General features: G+C 59.0%; 1 protein-coding gene across 2 annotated transcripts; it reads left to right on the top strand.

The window, feature by feature from the left end:
• Nucleotides 1–1,733: 1,733 nt before the first annotated feature.
• Nucleotides 1,734–5,775, top strand: REEP4 (receptor accessory protein 4). 2 transcript variants are annotated; one of them, XM_065878528.1, is made up of 9 exons: nucleotides 1,734–1,758; nucleotides 2,131–2,228; nucleotides 3,039–3,111; nucleotides 3,505–3,581; nucleotides 3,673–3,793; nucleotides 4,211–4,324; nucleotides 4,741–4,876; nucleotides 5,042–5,196; nucleotides 5,290–5,775. In XM_065878528.1, exons 2-9 carry the CDS (start codon nucleotides 2,197–2,199, stop codon nucleotides 5,353–5,355), a joined length of 774 nt encoding a protein of 257 aa, XP_065734600.1. In that variant the 5' UTR covers nucleotides 1,734–1,758; nucleotides 2,131–2,196; the 3' UTR covers nucleotides 5,356–5,775. The 2 variants fall into 2 exon arrangements, with proteins under 2 accessions (XP_065734600.1, XP_065734599.1); XM_065878527.1 differs by having other exon boundaries at nucleotides 1,746–1,967.
• Nucleotides 5,776–12,202: the final 6,427 nt, after the last annotated feature.

Here is a 12,202-nt window from a genome sequence, read left to right on the forward strand (position 1 = left end):
TCTGCTGTCACCCTCACCTCAGCCCTATGAGGCAGAAGGGAAGCTGTGTGGGGTGCGGGGGGGGATGACGCGCTCCCCATTTTCAGAGGGAGGAATGAAGCACCTAGCAGAAGAGGTACAAAGAAGGCAACCCCACGTGGAAAGCTGTAGAAGCAGCGAAGTTCGCCTTCTCTCTTTTTTTAAAAAATTACTTTTTATTGGAGTATAGCTGATTTACAATATTGTAAGCCTTTTCTTTTGAGCCTCTCACCTTCTTCCAGATACACACCTTCCTCCTAGAGGAGCTTTTCCATTCCCTGTCCCCTCCCAGGGCTGCCCTCAGAAGACTGATTAATCTAAGCATTTTTTTTCTTTTTGTGGTACACGGGCCTCTCACTGTTGTGGTCTCTCCCGCTGCGGAGCGCAGGCTCAGCGGCCATGGCTCACGGGCCCAGCCGCTCCGCGGCATGTGGGATCTTCCCGGACCGGGACACGAACCCGCATCCCCTGCATCGGCAGGCGGACTCCCAACCACTGCGCCACCAGGGAAGCCCTCTAAGCACTTATTTATCGTTCGCCATCAGGTGCCGTTGGGCAAGTTACTTTCCACCATTGAGCCTATTTCCTAAATGGTAAAAAAAAAAAAAAAAAAAGGATCTTTGTAAAGATCAAGTCTCTGCGCTCAAAAATGCACTACAAAATGGCAGTCGTTGATACTGTTAAGGTCTCAGGGATATCTGTGTTCTTGAGTCTCGGAAATAGGTGGGATTTCAAACTTTTGGGAGAGAAGACATGGGGGGCTGGGGACTCCACCCAGAATCTTTCAAATCCCTGCCCAAGGATGTGGGCTCTGGAAAGGTATCCCAGAGAGAAGTCAAACCCTGAAGCCCACTCTTCAGCAGGGTGAGCGGGATGGGGGTGATGAGTCCCTCAGGTTCTCTCTCCTCCACGTCCTCCCCACTTTCCCTCTAGGTCACCTCAGCATCTTTGAGGCGCTCGAGGCGCTTACTGATCTCCCGACCTAGTTCTATAAGACCCGGATTTGCTGGTGCCCAGCCAAACCTACTTCTAGTTCTCACCTGAGCCTCTAACGGGGGACGTCGACCCATCTCATGCCCATTCCCATTTCACAGAAGGAGAAAACGAGGAAAAAGAGTGAAGTGAAGTGAGTGAAGAGCTAGTGAAGAGCTAGTGGACTCCGGATTTCCTTCATTTCTTTCTTCCCCCGTCGCACTTTTTAAAAAAAATTTATTTAATTAATTTATTTTTGGCTGCATTGGGTCTTCATTGCTGCGCGCGGGCTTTCTCCAGTTGTGGCGAGCGGCGGCTACTCCTCGTTGCGGTGCGCGGGCTTCTCACGGAGGTGGCTTCTCTTGTTACGGAGCACGGGCTCTAGGCACGCGGGCTTTAGTAGTTGCGGCTCGCGGGCCCTTGAGCGCAGGAGTTGTGTCGTACGGGCTTACTTGCTCCGCGGCGTGTGGGATCTTCGCGGACCAGGGCTTGAACCTGTGTTCCCTGCACTGGTAGGCGGACTCTTAACCCCTGTACCACTAGGGAAGTCCGCACCTTTCTGTTTCCGCTTCCTACCCTCAAATCTTTCCTATTCGGAGGGCTACTCAACCTACGGTCCCCATCCACCAGTCGGAGGCGCATCGCCACTTTAAGGGGCAGGCCTCTCACCTCCCTGACCTCGCCCCGCCCCCTCCGCGGCCGCACTGCGCCTGCGCCACGCGCCGGAGACCTGGGGTTGGGCAGGGCCCAGTTCCGTGCAACTTTCAAGTGAGTTGCAAACTCCGCCCCGAGGACGGTGCAGGTGTCCTGGCACACTGGGGCCGTGGGTACCCGCACGAACGCAGGCTGCGATCAGCCACCTCTGGCTCGGGACCCACAGCGCCCCCGGCAAGGGCTGAACGCCTGGTTCTCCGGGGCAGGAAGTGCGGGTCGGAGCGTAACTGCCCGAGCGGCGGGGCGGAAGAGCGTGCCGGCCGGTACCGGCTCCCAACTCAGTTCCTGCCTGACCCGGCCCGCTGGTCTCCCCATTCTTCAGGCTTCCAGCACTGAGGAGTCAGTGGGCGGTGGGCTCCGCCTCCACCAAGGGGCAGCCCGAGCTCCCCTGTGGTTTCCACACCTCCACTGTTAATCCCATCCCAGCGCAGGCGTGAGCGTCCCTCTGGGCGTCTTCCTGGCGGAATCTCCCTTCGCTCCCGAGACTGCAGGATGGTGTCCTGGATGATCTGTCGCCTGGTGGTGTGAGTATGGCCGCTCAAATACCCTCTCTATCCCTGGATGTCAGCCCACACCTGGGGTGGAAGCTGGGAATGTCTGGTGGAAAAGGGGGCTTTTCTGAGCTACGTCACACCTTTCCCCTCCCTCCGACATTCACCGCAAGGTTTAAGGGACCTGCGGGCCTGTACAAGGCATTGGGCACCGTGTGCTGGTCACCTCGCACTCAAGCCTACTTGGCTGATGGCGACCCCCTGCAGTCACACACGTACTGCAGGCAGGTGAGTGGGACGGAGGACCACAGGCCGGCCAGCCACCCCTTGGCAAACACAGGATGTGGCACGTTGTGGGCAGAGAATCCAGGTGCCGGCTTCCCATCTGAGCAGTCAGTCACGTGACCCACCATCCTGGCCCCAGCTTCCCCACTCTGTCCTACTCCTCACCTGGCTGGAATATCCTTGCCTGCAACCTGGCAGTGCCAGGTCTGGTGGCCCTGGGCCTGATTGCACGTCCAGGGGAGGGAACAGCCTGGTGCTCTCATGGCTCAGAAGCCTGCCTCCCACTCACCTTGTGGAGTGGCTGGCTGTGCTCTCACTGCATCATGCACCCATGGGCCACTCGTGCAGGCCTGGGCAGGCTTGGGATGTTTGTAAACAGCAGGGTGGGGAGGTGGCCTCCAGGGCACTGACTCAGGTGCAGGTCGTTCAAGCCAAGCGGGAATAACAGGGCAGGCACTGCCACCTCGAACGTGGGGTGCGAGGGAGGCCGCCACCTGGCAGGGGTGTGGGGAGTGGCGCCCCTCACACTCTCCCTCTGCTTTGGGGGCTGCTCTTCAGGCTGGTGTTTGGGATGCTGTACCCAACTTATGCTTCCTACAAGGCTGTGAAGACCAAGAACATTCGTGAATATGTGAGTGCGGGGGTGGGCAGGAGGGCTCAGTTCAGGTGGGGGGACCACAGCCTTGGGGGTGTGGTAGGATTTGGCGAGGTGGGGGAGTCTGAGCTGGCCTCCCTTTCCTCCAGGGGTATAATCTGGTGGCGTACCCTAGAGCAGAGTGGGTGTGGATGGAGGATGGGCTCTTGGGATTCTTTGCAGGATCTTGTGGGTGCAGCCTGTTGGGGTGGGTACAGGAATGAGTGGCAGCTTCTCAGAGGCAACTTTCTAAGGCCAGCCAGGTGCCAGGGGAATGCAGTGGGACGGGCTTTCTGGAATCTCGGGGCTGGGTCAGCCCGGGACAGGGGATTTGGCACTGCAGGCGCAGCTGCTGGCCTCTGACCTCTCTGCCCGCCCCTCCCCGTCCAGGTTCGGTGGATGATGTACTGGATCGTCTTTGCACTCTTCATGGCAGTGGAGACCTTCACAGACATCTTTATTTCCTGGTATGGGCACTGGGGTTCTGTGGGCTGCGGGGAGGGGGTGGTCCTCCCTGGCCTGGCTCCCTTGTGGACCTTACCCGCTCTGCTCTGACAGGTTCCCTTTCTACTACGAGATCAAGATGGCATTTGTGCTGTGGCTGCTTTCGCCCTATACCAAGGGGGCCAGCCTGCTTTACCGCAAGTTCGTCCACCCATCCTTGTCTCGCCATGAGAAGGTACCGCAGCGGGAGGCAGGGCGGGCAGTGTAGGAGTGGGTGTGAGGCGAAGAGCCCTGGACTTGCAGCTCAAGACACTGGGGACACCTAGGCTCTAATCCCAGTCCTACTGCTGTTTAGCCATGGGGCCTTGACAGAGCCTAGCCTTCCTCCTCTTCTGGGAAAATCAAATGGGGACACATGTGAATGACCTTTAGGGGGTGTGAAACACCAGCTGGAAGTTGGTTTGGGCATGGTGGGGGGAGGCTGGAGCACGGCCGATCGTTGAGGTGTAGGATCCGGTGAGTGGATGGGGAGCCCTGTGCTCTGTGGGTGGGGTGGGCTGGGAGGCGTGGCTCCCAGTGATTTCTCTGGGCCACAGAGGAGTGACTAGGGCTGTGCGCCTGAGCTTTCCTCCCCCCCCCCGCGTGTCCACAGGAGATCGACACCTACATCGTGCAGGCCAAGGAGCGCAGCTACGAGACGGTGCTCAGCTTTGGGAAGCGGGGCCTCAACATTGCCGCCTCGGCTGCTGTGCAGGCAGCCACCAAGGTGCCCTGGGCCCCAGCCCTCCCCCATCCCCACCCCAACCCCCAGGGCCTTTTGAGCGAGTCCAGCTGTCTGTCAGGGAGCCGAGAGATCGCAGCTGTCCAGGCCGGGGGAACAGGGGCGAGAGGTGACAGGTGGGGTGTTGGCAGGAGCACAGAGCTGGAAGTTCAGACTTCCCTGGCTCTGACACTGACCGTGAGTGGCTGCTCTTGGACCCTAGGCCCTACCTTCTTGCTGGCGCCACAAAGGCACAGGGCTAGGAGGTTGCCGTGTTTCTTTCGGTTCTGAGGCCTGTGCCCCAGGGATTGCTTGCAGGTCAGCCTTGATTTTCCTGGGCAGCTCCCCTGGTTGAGGCCCCTTCCTGCCGGGAGCCCTGCACCCCTCCATCAGGTGGTGCAGCGGATCCCACTCTCTTGCAGAGTCAGGGCGCACTGGCCGGAAGGCTGCGGAGCTTCTCCATGCAGGACCTGCGCACCATCTCCGATGCCCCCGCCCCCACCTACCAGGATCCCCTCTACCTGGAGGACCAGGTACCCCACCGCAGGCCACCCATCGGTGAGTGGACAGAGGAAGCCAGAGCTGTCCCGAGAGGGATGGCTTCCTCCAGGCCAGCTGTGGCTCCCCCCAGGGCCAGAGGAAAGCCTGGCTCAGCTGGCCCCAGGCCTTCAGACTGTGTCCGTGCCCAGCTTTGCTTCCCGGCCTCCCTCTCCTCCACAACAGGGTACCGGTCAGGGGGCCTGCAGGACAGTGACACCGAGGATGAGTGTTGGTCAGACACAGAAGTGGTCCCCCAGCCATCAGTGCGGCCCCGAGAGAAGCCTCTGGGCCGTACCCAGAGTCTTCGTGTGGTCAAGAGGAAGCCGCTGGTGCGGGAGGTCAGTGGTGAGGAAGGCACAAGGGGAGTGAGCTGCCCTGGTGGCCGCCTCAGCCCGGATCTCTCACGGGGTGCCTGCTCTCTCTCCCCACAGGGCACCTCGCGCTCCCTGAAGGTTCGGACGAGGAAAAAGACCACGCCTTCAGACGTGGACGGCTAGGGTCTACGGAGCCTGGCCCAGTCTTACCTCGTGCCCTGCAGGGCGTTGGGACTGTTTGGAGGGGACCTCTCGCTGCACATCTGGCCTGCCTGCACCAGCTGCCCGGGTGCTGCCCTCCTGACTCTTGCTGTCGGTTACGGGCTGTGTGTGGGGCTGCACCCATCATGCACCAAAGCAGGCTGGGCTCAGGGTTTTATTTATTGTCTTCCTTGCCGCTCTACCTTCCCAGGTGTGGAACCAGAGCCCTCCCCAGACCCCTGAAAAACGAAACCCAAAGCCCACCCAGCTGTGTTCGTTCCTTCCTGTCCTTCCGAGTACTTCACAGCCTTCTCCAAGGCCAAGTGTGTGTCCTGGTTGTATGGTTTGTGTTGGTGAATGAGGCCAGGTTTGCGGAAGTTTTGATAAATAAATGCGTCAAAGGGCTCTGTCCCTTCTGGTTTGTAGTCCCGGTCCTCACAGCACGTGTTATTAAACAGCCTGCCCCAGGCCAGTCTGGGCCTGGTGCTGAAAGGCCAGACAGACTGCCAGAGGGGCCCAGTGTTCCAGGGCAGGTAGCCATCGACAAATCGCTGTGATGCGGCAAGTACTATTATGGAAAGCTCTCGGGGACCTCTGAGAACACGGATGGGAGAGTGGCGGGGAGGGGGGCGCGGAGGGGCAGTCCAGAGTCTAAGAATGCAGTCCGGAGGGGATGGGATCAGGCCTTGACGGGAAGTAGAAACCAGTGGGAGCGAAGGTGTGGAGGGACCTCAGGCAGCACGATAATCTCATGGGGATTAGCTAAAGCTGTGCGGAAGATTAGGGCTGGGGAGGCCGATTTCCTCCGAGGGCCTGCCAGGCCTCTAGGCAGCTCCCGGTACATCGAGTTCGTAAACTCTTAGGTTGACAGGAGCTTTGCACCTCTGCGGAGTGGCCGTGAGAGGGCAGCAGCTGCCAGGGTCTGGGCTGCCCCCAGCTTCCAGGTCAAGGAGGGCGGGGCTTGGAGGCTGGCCTGTCAGCTAGCTGGCTGGAGGGATGATGCCGGACTCTGGCCCGGCCTCCAAAGGCCCTCCCTGCTGCTCGTGGTCATTGGTCATCAGCCAGTCCCATCCACGAATCTCCTCTGTTCTGAGACCCAGGCTGTTTGCTGGCTCCACTCCATCCCCTACTCTAATCCCTGGGGCAGCCAGTGCCCAGCCCTGCCCTCTCCTGCCCCTGGATGCTGGTCTTACTGTACTGTCCCTGCGCTGCTCCCCTCTCCCACCCACATGCCTCCTCTTCTTTCCCGCTTTCGATTAAGTCAAGAGATGGGTGAGAGTGTCGGGTAGGAAGAGGGGAAATGGAGTGGTCACCCGGAGTGACCTGAGGAGCGTGGATTAACCCTGGGCATGGGGATTATCCGAGTTTATTTGGGAGAAGTACTTAATCTGCTGGGTGGCTTAGCTCCTCACGGATTGGTGTTCAATGACTTCCTATCTTGGTGTTCCCTTGCATCATGGGGTTGATTTATCTCTTCATTTATTCATTCAGAAATCTTTATTGAGCATCTCCCAGGTACCAGGCATCTTTCAAGAAACTGGGGATGCAAAGTCAAGTGAGAGCTAGCACCTAGAATGTGGCTGCCCCAGCAGGGGCTACTCTGAGCCCCCGACATATATTAATTTAATCCTCACAACAATCTCATGAGGTACATACTATTATTATAATCTCCATTTCACAAATGGAAAACAGGCACCGAGAGGGCAAGTAATTTGCCCGAGGTCACACAGCTAGTAAGTGGCAGAGTTGGGCTTGGAAACCAGGCAGTCTGGCTCCAGAGTCAGTGTACTTAACCACTGTGCAGAACTAGAGTAAATGAGCAAGTTTCTTGCCTGGGAGGCAAGGAGAAGGAAACTAGCAGTTATCCAACATTGATTCTGGGGACTTCCCTGGTGGCTCAGTGGTTAAGAATCCGCCTGCCAATGTAGGGGACACAGGTTCGCGCCCTGGTCCGGGAAGATCCCACGTGCTGTGGAGCAACTAAGCCTATGCGCCACAGCTACTGAACCTGCGCTCTAGAGCCCGTGAGCCACAACTACTGAGCCCACGTGCCACAACTACTGAAGCCCGCGCACCTAGAGACCGTACTCCGCAACAAGAGAAGCCACTGCAATGAGAAGCCTGCGTACCGCAACGAAGAATAACCCCTGCTCATCACAACTAGAGAAAGCCCGTGCGCAGCAACAAAGACCCAACGCAGCCAAAAATAAATTTATAAAGAAACATTGATTGTTTGTCTGACCTCGTGTTGGGCATTTTAAATAGATGATTTCCTTAAATCCTCCTGTCAAGCCTGTCAGGTCGGGGTTATAGCCATTTTACAGATGGAAGAACTGAGACTTGGAGAGGTGAAGCAACTTGCCCATGATTGTGCCGCCTGTGGGTCAGGGCCCCATCTCCTGATGCAAGTCTGTCCAGAAGTCGCCTTGGTGGGGGTGGAATGGCAGAATCCACACCCCTGAACCGAGAGAGAAAAACAGAGGAGTATATGATAAATGGACAAAATGAGATAAGAACTGAAAGCGGGGAGCAGCTGGGGGAGGCCTGAAGGTGCCGGCCGGTGAGGGAGTTTTCCTGGGAGCTGGGGCTTCACCAGCCCTCATTCCTTGGATGGGGCCTTACAGTGACAGGCAGGGTCACTTGGGCCCCGGGGCTGAATTAGAGATGGTCCCTGATGGCTATCTTAGCCCCAGCCTCCTGGCTAGCCCGGCTGCCCCGCTGCTCCTATTTCTATCTGCAGAACGCATCACTTTCATTCCAACATCGGCCTCCAGGCCTTTCCTGCACTGCATGTATCTCCTGTGCTCCCAAGAGTCTTCCATCCAGGCCGACGCGGCCTTCCTTCGTGATCTGCTCTTCCATCCAGGCCGACGCGGCCTTCCTTCGTGATCTGCTCTTCCATCCAGGCCGACGCGGCCTTCCTTCGTGATCTGCTCTTCCATCCAGGCCGACGCGGCCTTCCTTCGTGATCTGCTCTTCCATCCAGGCCGACGCGGCCTTCCTTCGTGATCTGCTCTTCCATCCAGGCCGACGCGGCCTTCCTTCGTGATCTGCTCTTCCATCCAGGCCGACGCGGCCTTCCTTCGTGATCTGCTTTCTCCAAGAATCCTCCCCTGACTCCAACCCCTCCTGAGGATCCTGAGGCTCCTGACCTCTGGCCCACTCACCCTGTCCCGGGGGCACGATGCCGTGGGCTGTGCTCATGTGCCCGTCGCCCCCTCCGCTCCCTCCGCTCCCTGGCCAACCAGACTCCCCTAGGCCCCAACTGCTTCTTGCTCCCCACCTCATCAGTCTGGACTCTCTCGTGTCTCCATGCTCTTCTCCGGTCCCCCCAACACTCTGTCCTATTCCTATTTGCCCTCTGAACCCCACTCAGACATCACCTCCTCCAGGAAGCCCCCTCTGTAACCTTCCCTTTGCCCTTGGGGTTGATTGCTCACCTAGACCACGCTGTCTCTGTGCTTGCATGGACTTCTATTTTTGCCTTGAGCACATCGTATTTCCCTCCCCACCACATTGTGACTTCATAATGAATAGATGTGCGTCCTACTTTTGTATCCTGGCCTGGAGCAAATGGTGGTTTAGACCAAGTGAAATATTGTAGTACGTGGTGAAGTACTTATTCCCTCATTTCTGAGCTAAGCATCACCCCCTCTGTGATGCTCCCCTGATTTTTCCAGGCTGGGACTGGAAGCACCTTGTTAACGTTTGTTAACATGCCCGATTCCAATCGTTACCTGCAGTGCCCAGCACAGGGCCTGACACCTAAGGTGCTTCAGGGAATGTTTGCTGGTAAAAGAACATGGACCAAGTGAGCAGAACCTCTTTGAGGCCGGGGATGACTTTGTACATTCATCTTTGTACCCTGCATCTCCTTGGTGGCCATCACAGAGCCTTGAAAATGCCCAGGTCTCTGTAACACGTTTGGCGAATGTCTGCTGCAGTTGTTTGGATTCCAAGACATCCTGGGGCCAGAAGGGAAGGGGCAAGGAGAATTCCAAGTTCTGGACAAGCACATGTGATCCCGGGACTGGGGCATTGGGTGTGGGCTGGGCTTCCCTCAGAGCCTGCCCTGTCCCTCTGAGAATCACTGACACATCTGCCCAGCACCATCTCCCTCTGCATGGGGTTACTGGCCCAGCCCATGCCCTCTCTGGCCTGGCTCCTAGGGGAAGGTTAGGCCTTGCTCTGGCCTACCCACGGCCCCCCACCTTCTATTACTCACCAGTGTGCCCACTGTCTTCCCAGGCAGAATCACGCCGGGCACTGGTAGGGAGATGAAGAGCCTAGGCTAGTACCTTGGAAGCACGCACCTTTGCTTGGCCCAGGTACCAGCCCTGCCTGATTTGCGCTCGCTCTGCCCTCCCCATCCATCTTGCCTGCTTCTGAGGGATGCCCCCATTGCCTCCGAGTTCCCAGGAGCAGGTGGACCCTCATTCCCAGCCCTCCCTTCTACCTCCGCCCCACAGCCCAGCTGTCCCTTGGACCTTTCTGGTGGCTCCTCTCTTTCCCTACCTCTTCGGCCCCTCCCGGTCCCGGTCCCCCTTCCCTACTCTGGCCTCCAGGTGCACTAGCCCCACTGCTGCATTTTTCGCTCCCACTCTGGGCGGCAGCAGTGTGGTTAGCCTCTTGTTTCAACACAGCCCTGGCCCAGGCTGAGTTGGGGCGTCATGACTGGCACTGCCCCACCCTTTAAGGGGTTGAGGAGGTGAGCATTCCGGCTCTCGCCCCCTTGTCTCCCGCCCAGCATCAGGGACTGGGATGCCCTATAGCTGGGTAGGCGTAGAAGCCCTGGCAGGAGGGTGAGGCCCACTGCTTAGGAATTCCTGGGGGCCAGAGATGGGTTACTAGGCAGAAGGTCCTGAGCCCAGGGCGGAATGAGGTAGCTTTCTCTACCAGGGTGGCTGGATTGCAGGGGAGGGAAGGTTGGGCGGAAGGAGAAGGGGCATTGGTGAGGTGCAGACTGAGAAGAGGAACTAGGTCAGAGATGTGGGTGGGTGGGTGAGAGGGGAGGGGGCATCTGCCGCGGAGCTTCCTCCTGGCTCCAGAAACATCTCCACACTTCCCTGCCTCTGCCCCTCTCCCCAGGTCCTGGGAGAATTTTCCCCGGTATTCCCCCCTCCCCCATGCCCTCGCCCCAGGCGTTGCCACAAGGATGGGGGTGGGGTGGGGGGAGGCCAGCCTCAGCTGTCTGAAGGATGGAGGGGCTGGGGAAGTAGGGCTAGGTGCCCAGACGGCCGCGTGTGTGGGAGGGGATGTCCTCAGATGCCCTCCACCCGGCAGTCCCCGCTCTGACGTGTGGGTGCCCCCCCTCTCCCTGCCCGGATTAGTGGCAGCTTGGCCTGACTCTCCGGGGCTCCTTTCCCCGCCCCCGCCTGCTGCCCTCCCCTGGGCAGGGGGCTGCTCCGCCCGAAGGGCACTTGTGCTTTGCCCAGGTAAGGGGCTCTGGGGACAGCGTGAGGGCAGCTGGCTCAGGAGTGCTGCTGCGCGTGTCAGTGGGAACGTGTGTATCAGCGTGTGTGTGTCAGTGCTCTTGAGGGGTCGTTGCGGGGCCGGAGCGGACCCACGCGAGTCTGGGGGTGCTGGTCAGCTCGCCTGTGTCCACGGATCCGGCACCGTGTCCACACGTTGCGTGGCTTTCCTTCTGTTTGTGTCTTTGTGTGGCTCCTCAGATCTGCTCTGTCCTCAGGCACAGAACAGCCGGCTACAAGGGCTCCATGGGCCTGTGGCATGGGCTGTAGAGCAGGATGGGGAGCTGGGCGAGGGTGGAAAGGGGTTCCTTCCCCCGCCACCCCAATCCCCCCCACGACCCCCTGGGCATTTTAGGAGCCTGTCCTGAGAGTCCTGGTCTAGTCCAGAGACAGTGATCTGGCAAGGGAGACTTGGCAAAGGGGGTGGGGGGAGGTGTCTGTCCCACTCCCCTGGGGCTGTCCCCATCCCCTCGGGGCCTGGACAGCCCAGGCTCCCACCCTGCCCTGCCCAGCCTCTTCTAGGCCTCAAGCCGCAGGAATCTCCCCCTGGAATCTCCCACAAGTTTTGGCTGCCAGAGGGACACAGATGGGGGACTACAGGCACACCCCAGCCCTCCATCCGTATCCTGGAGCCAGCCTGGGAGCGGAAGGCTGGGGCTTGGGGCTTGGGGACTGCAGTCTGGGTTAGACCCTCCAGGATCACTTCCCCTGGCACACTCAGGTCCAGGTCACCCCTCAGGGGAGCTGGAGGAGGAAGGGAGTGTTAATAACTCAGTCATGTAAACAACCCCTACCAGCCTGCCCTGTCACAGAACCGGCCTCTGGGGGAAGGCGAAGGGGCCAGGAGAATCTATGCCAACATGACCTAAGTCTTGCCTGGTGCCGACCCCTTCAGGCCTCCTCTCCTCAGCACCCCTCCTCTTCTCCTCAACTGGTGAAAGGATCCCAGCCTCCCCTCCAGTCCCTGGAAGGGAGCCACCCTCATGGCTTCCTGCTCCAGGGATGATAGTGTGACCTGGGACGAGGCTAGAGGCATCCAAAACCTCATCCCTTCGATGGAATGGGGGTGGGTGGGTGGTGCTCTCTCTCCCAGGCTGGGTGAAGGCAGGCCAAGGATGGCTTCCACAGGGAGGCAGGGGAGTCACGGGGTGGGACGTGGGTGCCTGAGGGGAAGGGAAGTGCCCGTTGGGCGTGTGGGTTTCTGTGTGTGTCTGAATCTGTCTGTGTGTGTTTGAATCTGTCTGTGTCTGTGCTCTGGAACCACCCTCACAGAAGGGCCAGGATGCTTCCTCGGGTGGAGGGTGCCCTGCTTTCCCATTTCCTCTCCTCCTCTCTGTTCCCTCCCAGGAGCCACTCCC

The sequence above is a fragment of the Phocoena phocoena genome, chromosome 6 (assembly GCF_963924675.1).
Source record: "Phocoena phocoena chromosome 6, mPhoPho1.1, whole genome shotgun sequence".
In the NCBI taxonomy this organism is placed as follows: domain Eukaryota; kingdom Metazoa; phylum Chordata; class Mammalia; order Artiodactyla; family Phocoenidae; genus Phocoena; species Phocoena phocoena.